Genomic DNA, 10,709 nt, shown 5'->3' with positions numbered 1-10,709 from the left:
TAAGTGTCCGACTTCGGCTCAGGTCATGATCTCGCAGTTTGTGGGTTCGAGCCCCATATCGGGCTCTGTGCTGACAGCTCAGAGCCTGGAGACTGTTTTGGATTTTGTGTCTCCCTCTTTCTTTGCCCCTCCCCTGCTTGAGCGCGCGCTCTCTCTCTCTCTCTCTCTCTCTCTCTCAAAAATAAATAAACATTAAAAAAATTTTTAAATAAAAATAAGCAACATTGTACAGTGTGGAGAGCAAAGAAAGGAGGGGCAGCACTGGGTGATAGGTTTGCACGCTGACTTCTGCCTTCTGAGTGAGGGGCTTACCCCCTTCTGAGCCTCTAATTCCTTTAAAACAGAAATAATGGTACCCACCCAACAGAATGGTTGTGAAGATTGAAGTATGCCAAATGGCAACCCTGGTAAGCATTCAAGGACTGTACCCATAGATGAGAGGCTACTATGGAAAAACAGGGCCTTCACTAATGAGGGGACCGTGAAAATGGAAGGAGGGTGGCGCTGGAGTCACAGCAAAAGCAGGATGAGAGGAGGTGCTCAGCTAGAAGGGTTTCAGGAGAAGGAACACTCACAGCTTTCCCTTGGGACTGTGACGAACGATGGATGCACTGTCGTGGCACTAAGCATCCAGCCTCAGTGGACATCTTTAACCTGACTTTCCCAAAATCCCCTCAAGAAAATGGGGATTCCTCAGAGAACAGTTATTCCACAGACGGCCTGAAGATGTCACTGGAGACAGTTCCATCCACACTGTGCTCCTCCTCTTGGCGGCTGGATCCTGCCATTTGTGAAGGAAAAATTCCACTGTGGCTCCTTACCTAATTCCCCTTCCTCCATGCTCCTGACCTGTAGGCAGCCTCCTCTTTTTCGTGTGAATCCTTGTCCTTCCCCGTATCTCCCCGTCCTGATGCCCAGGCCACCTGGGGGTGGATCTGACATGGGCAATGTCAATGTTGTGACTGGGTTACATGTGTGCTTCCCTGTTCTCTCTCCATTGTCTGTTCATATAGATTATTTACCAAGATCTACAGTCATGCTGTCACCCCCACCCATGGTCCCCTTGCTTCCTGAGTTTCAGTCAGTGAATGTCGGGGCACTCCCATTCCCTATCTCCCACGGTCTTTAACTTCTCTTCTAAATTGTCCCAGTTTTTAAATATTAACATTTGAAGATTTGGAGATGCATTAATCCACTTTGCTTTCTGAAAATATTAGTGTTCTTGGCACAATAATCCCTAAACTGTAGGCTATAGGCAGCCCTAGGATATAGGAAATGATGAGCATTCCTGAGCCAAGCTGAGTGACTTATCCAGAGGCAATATGTCACAGTCATGAGACTAGACTCTGACAGCAGAGACCAATTTCCCCCTTTCTCCTGCTCACAGCTCCTGCTTGTGACTCTTCTTACTCTGTCTCTCACTTAATTTCAGTATTTACAAATAAGCCTAAAAATAACTTTCAGAATCAATATTTTTATAGGTATCCCTCATTAATTGCTTCCAAGACTCATCTCAATTTCTAATACTTATCCAAGTAACCTGGGGCTCTACTCCAGAGGAGAGAGGCTCTAAAAGGAGTTTCGGGAAAGATATTATCTTATGATTACAAGAACGGGCTGAGGATCAAGGTTCCTAAATCTTTATTTGTAAGCTGAAGCACATCTTTTAGCAGTTATGATTCTGTTTACCTTTGTCCTAAATCATTCCCAAGACCTTAGACCAAAGAGGGAAAAAAAATGTCCACATATAGTTTCTTTAAAAAAAAAAAACACATTTATTCATTTTTGAGACAGAGAGAGATACAGAGTATGAGTGGGGGAGGGGCAGAGTGAGAGCTAGACACAGAATCCGAAGCAGGCTCCAGGCTCTGAGCTGTCAGCACAGAGCCTGACGTGGGGCTCGAACTCACTGGCTGTGGGATCATGACCTGAGCTGAAGTCTGAAGTTTATCCGACTGAGCCACCCAGGCGCCCCTACCTAATGTTTCTGGTAGTAGATTTTAACTCTGATGCTGACCCCCTGCCACCTGACTATGGTGCCCAAGAACAGGGACCTCCTATCATTCATGTCCTGTATCCTGCTACCAGGCTTCTGTGTAGAATTGCCCGAATGCTGAAAATGTCCTCATGCCCTGACTAAACTCAGAATGAATTTAACACACCAGACAAAACAGCAAATATAATGGCATGCAGAGGAAGCAATGTGCTCTTAAGCCTCCACCCCCTTCCTGATCCAGCTACTCCTCCCTAAACACAACAGAACATAAACAACCCCACACACCTATAGATATTACTTGGTTACTGCCAACAAACAATGAAAAGGGAGAGCCAGGAATTTTGGCCAGGGTGACACGTGCAGGCCTCCTTCTCTGACAGCAGGTTGTCCAACACGCAGACTGGGCACGTGGTTGGGGCACCAGCAGAGCAGGAACGCCTTGAAGAGGTGTTCATTAAAAGGAGTTAAAATAAAAATAAAATAAAATAAAATAAAATAAAATAAAATAACATAACATAACATAACATAACATAACATAACATAACATAAAATAAAATAAGACTACCTAAGTAGTCTTTGTGAGAAAAATCAGAACTTTGTTGAATTTCTTATACTTGTTTTACAATGCAATGTTTAAAAATTCTTTGGGGGAAAGATAACTCTCCTCTTAGGGCTTAGAGCCTCTGATTCTAATCCTGCCTGCGAGGAGCAAAGCAAAACTTCCTGGACGGACACAACTGTGATCCCGGCCTCCAGTTGCACAGAGGAACAGAGACCCTGCAATACCAAGGAAGCGAAAGGCTAGTGCCTTCCCCCAAAGCACCATAAAAACATCATACCTCAGCTGAAAAAGAGTTTGTACACACATAAGCCTGTGGGCTCAACTTAGCCAGAAGATGCAGATATGTATTTTGTTTGGTTCCCACGTTTTAAAATGTTCACATCAAAATCCATTTTCTGATTTTTTTTTTCTTTAACAATGGAACATCAGTACTGAATTGTGCTGCTTGGTAAGAATTGCCTGAGCTGAGGGTGAGGGACATGGTCTCCCAGGTCTAGTCTGTTAGAGATGCCACTACATCCCTCTTGGACGCACATGGCTGGCCTCACTCATTTGTGAAACCCTCCTGGCCCCTATGCATTAGATATTTGAGTTTGAGACCCTTTAAAGCTTTGATCCCCCATTAATTTGCAGAATTTGTAGCAAAAGAAACACATGAAGGCTTTGACAGTGTTATTTTCAGTTCAGTACAAATGAAGGTCCTGATGGTCTTTCCTAAGAAGAGGTCCAGAGCTTGGGAGCTCCAGGTTCCGAGAGGGATGGAGGGCAGCAGTTGCTAACTATCACAGGAGGAAAAGACAGGGCCTGGGACTGAAAGCAGAATATAAATGCCGAGTTTCCTAATGGGGCTGTCCATCTGTGGTGTGCCTGACTTGCCTGCCCTTCAGGGCGGTGCCATGGCCACTCTCTCTTCCAGTCTGGCTGTATCAAGCAATCGGGTAGCTTTCTTCCGGAGTTCAGTTTGCTGGGGCTAACACAATTTTAGTTTCAATGCGCAGGGCAACTGGCATAGGACACCCTGTCCATGATGTTCAGCAAAGCCAAATATATTGGACAATGCTCTAAGCTGCTAGACCACTGGGCACTTCAGACGGTAGGTCCAGTCCACACTGCATTTCCTACCCAGGAGGAGTGCATGAAGGGCCTGTGTTCACACAGGCCTCTGTCGGTGCTCCTTCTTCCATGGGGGTGCTCCTGCCCAGAGTGAGGCCCAGTGAGCATCACTGACTATCCTGTCATTCTCTCTGGCTCCCTTCTGGGCTAAAATATAAAACCACTTTGAAGTGAACATATTCATTCCTTTGTCTTTTGCATTAAAAATTTTAAAGGCAGGGGCACCTGGGTGACTCAGTCAGCTAAGCATCAGACTTCGGCTCAGGTCATGATCTCAGGGTTCATGGAATGAAGCCCCAAGTCAGGCTCTGTCAGAGCCTGGAGCCTGCTTTGGATTCTGTGTCTCCCTCGCTCTCTGCCCCTCTCTCGCTTGTGCTCTGTCTCTCTCTCTCTCTCTCTCTCTCTCTCTCTCTCTCTCAAAAGTAAACAGTGAAAAAAATTAAAAAAGGAAAAAAAGGCAAATGACATTAAAAATGAGTTATCTAAGGTTTTAACATCTTTAGAATGTTGGGAGAAGTCTAAATGCCCAAGAGTTCATAAAGGTGTTGTTAAGCCAATCATCAGTCTTGCTGTCTTATTTTGCCCCACCTGCTCGTTTTCTGACTTCCAAGTACGTTCTTTTATTGTCTAAATTGTAACGTTTGTTGATTTAAACCACATAGAGCTACCTATGATAGAAAATATGTTGGATCACATTATTCAAAAGTGTCTCCCAGGTTGCAGAATATCATAGGGTACCTCCTTGGGAATCTCCACCACAGGGACAGGTCATCAAGGCTCAGCACCACCCAAAATTTCCAAAAGCACTATGACATATCAGGGAATGCCTGGGCCTGACTCTTACCACTAGGTGTCACACTACACAATCAGGAATAAAGACTACCAGTACTTCAACTCCATCAGGAACACAGAGCAGTAAGAGGTGCAAAGAAAGCTATTCTTGAGATACTTTTTATTTATGCATGATTTTCTTTTTTAATAATCATTTTTAAACCTGGAGCTAAAAATCCTCCTCTAAGGTATATAAGTGGGGCACTTAGAGTTCAAGATTTCTGTACTTTTTTTTTTCTTTTACAGACATGAATATTTCTAAACAGGGGAACATCTACCCTCTATTTTACCTCATGATTGGAGTAGAAAATATTTTGAGTATCTTCTTCAAATTATAGTATAGTCAATATACTATATATTTTCATATTTTCACAACATGTTTTCAACAGTGTTAACACAACAATTGCTTTGGCCAAATGATTAATATGTTGGGATAGAAATTAGGTAAACTGCCATGGAGTGCCTAGGTAAATTTCTCTGCACTTCAGTTTCTTTGGGGGAAAGTAGGAACAATACCTATCTTACAAAATTAGTTCTGAGAACGATGTTTGCATAAAGTCTTGGAGTCCTTCCAAAAACTTATACTGTGATATTTCTAAGAGACACAGTCACCCTTAAGCAGCTATACATGCATTTGTGAACAAGCAATAAAATTTTTAAGCTCAGAAAAAACCTGCAATGACATTAAATCCAATCTTATTATAGAAGCAGGTATACCACAGCAAAGTTAACTAATCTCTCCAATTAATGTGTAGCTAATTAGAGGTAGAGCCTGGAATTGAGATTTACTTATAGTTGCTGTTCTACCCTGCCTCAATAATTATATATTTTGTACATCATGTGCCTCCAGAGACAATGGAGTCTATGCTTGGGAACCTTTCATTGTAACATGTGATCATTACTATCCTGAAGGTTTTATTTCTTGATTTTAGGTTTTTTCCCCCTTATATGGTTTATCTTACCCTCACTGAACCAGATTCCCTATATTCAGATAGTTGGAGGGGCGTTAGGAGAATGGCCAGTCAAGTTAAAGATGCTTGCAATAATCACCAGAAATTTCTGCACAACTCTAGAGGCTTCTGGGGCTAATTCTGAAGAATTCAGACCCAAGTTGCTTTATTTTGCCTGAACCAATTCTAGAAGTAGATGAGTTCAATTACAGGCTTGTTGGCTAGGAGATGGGGGTGGGGCAGGGAACATAAGTTCTATTTCTGCAGGTGAAACCAGAGGATGAGGAGTCTGGAGTAGTTACACATATTGCCGGGAGAGGTCCAACTGCTTCCACCCCCACCCCCATCCCAGGACAGGTGTGCATGGAGTCAGCAAGGGGGTAATGTTAGGGCTGCCATGAGCCTCCTTGTGGTGTGCTTAGCAACTACTTTATTAACCATCCTTAAGGCCCAATCTTGTGTAAGGCACTACTCAACTAATTAATTCTTTAGCCTCTTCCAAATGCTCTTGGAAAGTCGCCCAGCTCGGCACCCAGAAGCAGTCACAGGATCCATTCTCTACGGCAGCACAATGCAAATCAGAGAACATGACCTCAATATTTTGTTAACGCAAGGTAGCAACCTATAACCTCTACTACAAAGATTAACACCTTGCTTTACTTGAAAAAACATACGGTCATATTCAGCATTTTCCCCTGAATGCAGGGCAGAGTGCTTCCCTCTCCAGTCAATAGGACTGTTAACCCCGAGGAAACTATTTGAGGGTTCTCCAAGCATTTAGACTTTTAATGCCAAAGCATTCACAACTTCTACCTAAGGAGAGGGAGTGCTCGGGGACTTGCTACCTGTCCCTGTGCTGCAAAGAGCCTGGTACTGGCAGGATGGCAGAGGCAGTCTGCAACCTTCTAACCCGCCAGGTTAAGTTTGGGGAAACAAATCCCCTCGCCTAGCCATCATTTCCACTCCCCTTTTCAAAAGAGCAAAAATCGGAAAGGACCGGCAGTTTGGCAAACCCCAAGGAGGAACTGCCCGGCAGGTCTGCGTTCTTTGGGATCTCAGCAGTCGACGACCCCAAATCGAATCGAACGTGGGAAACCCCAGGGAAAGGTTTCTTGCAGAGGGACAGGATTACTAGGTGCAGGCTGCAGGGAAGTACGGGGGAGGGGGCCTTAGTCGGGAGGACTTTCCAGCCACTCAGCGTTCATCAAAAAGTTCCCAGTACATGACCCCAGTGGCTCATCGCAGGGAGTTTCTCTGATGAACCCCGGCTCAGAGTTTAGGCTTCTCCCCCTCCCCCCCCCCCCCCCCGCCCGAGCAGAGGACGAGGCCAGTTCTCTTTTCTGGTCTGACTGGCTTGGAAATTCCCCGCGCCTGACCCCGCCCCAGAGAAATCCCCTGCCAGCGTTTATAGGGCGCCGCGGCGGCGCTGGCGAGCCCACAACAGTCGCAGCCAGCGGTCCTCCCCTCCGTGACACTGCGAGGCAGCGAGCGCGCAGCCCGCGGCCGAGCGCACCTGGGCAGCAGCGCCTGAGCTTTCACCGCGCCATGTTTCAACCCGCCGAGCACGCCCAGGACTGGGCCATGGAGGGTCCCCGGGACGCACTCAAGAAAGAGCGGCTGCTGGACGACCGCCACGACAGCGGCCTGGACTCCATGAAGGACGAGGAGTACGAGCAGATGGTGAAGGAGCTGCGGGAGATCCGGCTTGAGCCCCAGGAGGCGCCGCGCGGCACCGAGCCCTGGAAGCAGCAGCTCACCGAGGACGGAGACTCGTAAGTGTCGCGGGCCCGGGTGGGGACGCCGGGCCTGCAGCGCGAGGCCCGCGAGGCGTCCGCAGATTGGGGTTTATGCACCGCCCCTGAGACCTTGCAAAGCAGCGGGCTGCGTGGGGGGGGGGGGGGGGCGCAGAGGATTAGGGTCAGATCCCGGGGCGGCTTTGCAGCAGCTCTGCCTTGCAGCCGCGCGCACCCCTCCCCCCAACCCCGGGTCCCGGTCCTCGGTCCTCTCGGCGGGGGCGGGGCGGCGGCGGGGACGCGAAGTCCCGGCTTGCATAAGAGGGGCGGGAGTTTCTGCCCCGCTGGCGGGCGCCGCGCGGCCGGGAGGGGAAGTACAGGGCGTTCCGGCCCGGCGGGAGGGCGGGGCGGTCTGGCGGGCGCCCGCCTAGGAGGAAGGGGGGGGGGGGGCCGGAAAGTCCCTGGGCGCCTGCCAGGAACACTCAGCTCATAATAACCTCGCGGAAAACACCGCGGCCTCGGCCTCCAGAAACCCCGGCCTTGCGCAATCCCCCGCAGCCCGCGCCTCCCTGGGCCCCACGCAATGCACTCAGCGGCCCTGGGGGTTTTTCCCTCTCTTACCCTTAGGTTCCTGCACTTGGCCATCATCCATGAAGAGAAGGCATTGACCATGGAAGTAGTCCGCCAAGTGAAAGGAGACCTGGCCTTCCTCAATTTCCAGAACAACCTGCAGCAGGTGCGCCGGCTTGCCCAGCCCCGTGCCTCTGGCCCAGTGAGGAAGTTACATTCTAGCACAGTTGCTCCCAATCCTTCTTAAATTAATCATCACAGGTCATTATCTGTCCTGACCTTTTACATTGGAATCAGCCAACATCCTAGAGAGTAAAGAAAATCCCATTGATTTGGTGAGGACTTTATGAAAGCCCACCTGGGGCCTCTGGGATTTGTCTTGCCCCTTATACCTGTCCGGGAGGAGCATCACCCACAATCAGGAGCTCTCTGGGGTTCAAGGGAATACAGACTGAGTTTGGGCCATGCTAATGCTCTTTCTGTTCCCTCTTCTGTTTGTAGACTCCACTCCACTTGGCTGTGATCACCAACCAACCAGAAATTGCTGAGGCACTTCTGGAAGCTGGCTGTGATCCTGAGCTCCGAGACTTTCGAGGAAATACCCCCCTACACCTCGCCTGTGAGCAAGGCTGCCTGGCCAGTGTGGGAGTCCTGACTCAGACCTGCAGGACCCAGCACCTCTACTCCATCTTGCAGGCCACCAACTACAATGGTAGGTCTGCCTGTCCTACCCTGCCCATTAGAAGGCAGGTGACATGGAGAAGGGAGAGGTGGGCCGACTTTAGGAGTCCAGGCAAAAGCTTAAAACACTCAACACTTGAAAGGTTGAGAAAATATGCGTGCAAAAGGCCTATTTGATCCCTTTATAAAGTTCGTTCAGAACCCATGTTCTGGCTTCTTCAAATTCATAAGAATTTGTTCCCTAAAAGAATAGGTGAAAGGTTCTTCTTGGGATCTGAGGGTTGAAACAAGTGGTTGGTTATACTTTCTTCATTGTTCTCCTAGGTCACACTTGTCTACACTTAGCCTCTATCCATGGCTACCTGGGCATCGTGGAGCTTTTGGTGTCTTTGGGTGCTGATGTCAATGCTCAGGTGAGTGCTTCATGTCTCCAGATGGAATGCATCAGCTTCTAGGGCCCTCCTAAGATTTCACATATTTTTGTTGCAAGCAGAAATTCCAAACTCAGCTGTAAACATCTCAAATTCCTATTGGTTTCAGGAGCCCTGTAATGGCCGAACTGCCCTCCACCTTGCAGTGGACCTGCAGAATTCCGACCTCGTGTCGCTTTTGTTGAAGTGCGGGGCTGATGTCAACAGAGTCACCTACCAAGGCTACTCCCCATACCAGCTCACCTGGGGCCGTCCAAGTACACGGATACAGCAGCAGCTGGGCCAGCTGACCCTAGAAAACCTTCAGATGCTGCCAGAGAGCGAGGATGAGGAGAGCTACGACACAGAGTCAGAGTTCACAGAGGACGAGGTGAGTCTCCACTTTGTCACTCTGCACAAAGCACTGCCTTCCCAGGCCCCTAGAGCTACTCTTTATCCACAGGTCTCAATGTAGTGAAGTTCTCAAACTTCAGGGTGCATGACCAGTAGCATCCTAAGAGTGTCTGTCTTCTTTGCCCTTTTTAAAGGAGAGGAACATTAAAGGAAAACTCCTCAGCGCCTGAAGTTAATTTATGTTTGGGTTATGGAGAATAGAATCCAAGAATACTTGAGTTCCTTCCAGGAGCAGCCCTCACCATTATCCCAGGGCTTTTGGCAAAGCTCTGGGAGTTTAACGTGCCTTTTTTTTTCTCATATGTTTAGCTGCCCTATGATGACTGTGTGCTTGGAGGCCAACGCCTGACGTTATGAGCTTCAAAAAGTACCTAAAAGAACATGGACTTGTATATTTGTACAAAAAGAGAGTTTTATTTTTCTAAAAAAAAGAAAAAAAAGAAAAAAAAAATCAAAAGGGGTTACTTACAACCATACTTCACACTGCGTGGCCTGAACATTTACTGTTCTGGATCAGCCCCCATTTTTTTTTTTTGGTGAACTTTGGAAGGGGGACAAAGAAGATCGTTGGAATTCAAAGAAAACCACTTTCGAGCCTCACCTCTATGGGGTTTTTGGAGAAGGTTATCCAAAAATGTGATGAAAGGATTACATTTTATTTATTGTGCTTTTGCCATTGAGTCACCATGGATTCCGTGGCTGAGCTCAGTGGTATCCTGTGACGTGTAACAACCAGGTGTGTTGTTCAACCTTTTGGCGGTGTGGGGTTAAAAGTCACTACCTATCAAGGTTTGTGTTACCCTCCTGTAAATGGTGTACATTGTGTATTTTGTTGGTAATTATTTTGGTACTTCTAAAATGTGTATTTATTAAACAGATTTTTACAAACAGAATTATCCTGATCATTCTCATTGGGCTGCAGCGGGGTTCCTAATCTGAGAGTTATCCGATCATCCACTGGCGGTGGAGAGTTGTGTGGGAGCACTTACCACAGCCAGCCACAAAGACCTTTCAGAGAGCAGCTTCTCACGCTGTGTATGCAGGACTCCCAGCCGGGGTTTGCAGGCGGCCCCAGGGCCCTGTGTGTGGGAGGGGAGGCTGTTGCAAGAAGATAGGAAACACCATTCTCAGGCTGGGGGTGGCAGCAAGCTGCTTGGCCTACAGCTGGAAACCTCCATTATCAATTGCTTTCATCTTGGTTTAATCTGTGCCAAGACCGTTTCACTTTAGGAAATTATTTGGGTCAAGTGGGATATGCTGAATGAAATCCTGTCATAGAGCTGGGAAAGATCTTGACTATAATACTGGCAGTTCCTAAGGAACGGGCTCGGGAATGGGACTGCACTAATGTTTTTTTAGCAGGTACCCACCTCTGAGCCTTCATTTCTTCACTTATAAACTGGGCTGTTGTGAAGATTGCACAAGACAATGTACGTACAAAGCATAGCA

At 47.6% G+C, this 10,709-nt stretch overlaps 1 protein-coding gene across 1 annotated transcript; it reads left to right on the top strand.

Annotated features, from left to right (window-relative positions):
* The first annotated feature begins 6,885 nt into the window (after window positions 1-6,885).
* On the top strand, window positions 6,886-10,153 carry NFKBIA (NFKB inhibitor alpha). Its single transcript, XM_030318948.1, has 6 exons — window positions 6,886-7,224; window positions 7,813-7,921; window positions 8,257-8,467; window positions 8,761-8,849; window positions 8,977-9,237; window positions 9,570-10,153. Exons 1-6 carry the CDS (start codon window positions 6,998-7,000, stop codon window positions 9,615-9,617), a joined length of 945 nt encoding a protein of 314 aa, XP_030174808.1. The 5' UTR covers window positions 6,886-6,997; the 3' UTR covers window positions 9,618-10,153.
* The last annotated feature ends 556 nt before the right edge of the window (window positions 10,154-10,709 follow it).

Source organism: Lynx canadensis, chromosome B3, assembly GCF_007474595.2.
Source record: "Lynx canadensis isolate LIC74 chromosome B3, mLynCan4.pri.v2, whole genome shotgun sequence".
Taxonomy (NCBI): domain Eukaryota; kingdom Metazoa; phylum Chordata; class Mammalia; order Carnivora; family Felidae; genus Lynx; species Lynx canadensis.
The sequence above is the reverse complement of the archived record's forward strand: the minus strand, read 5'-3'. Positions and strand labels throughout refer to the sequence as shown.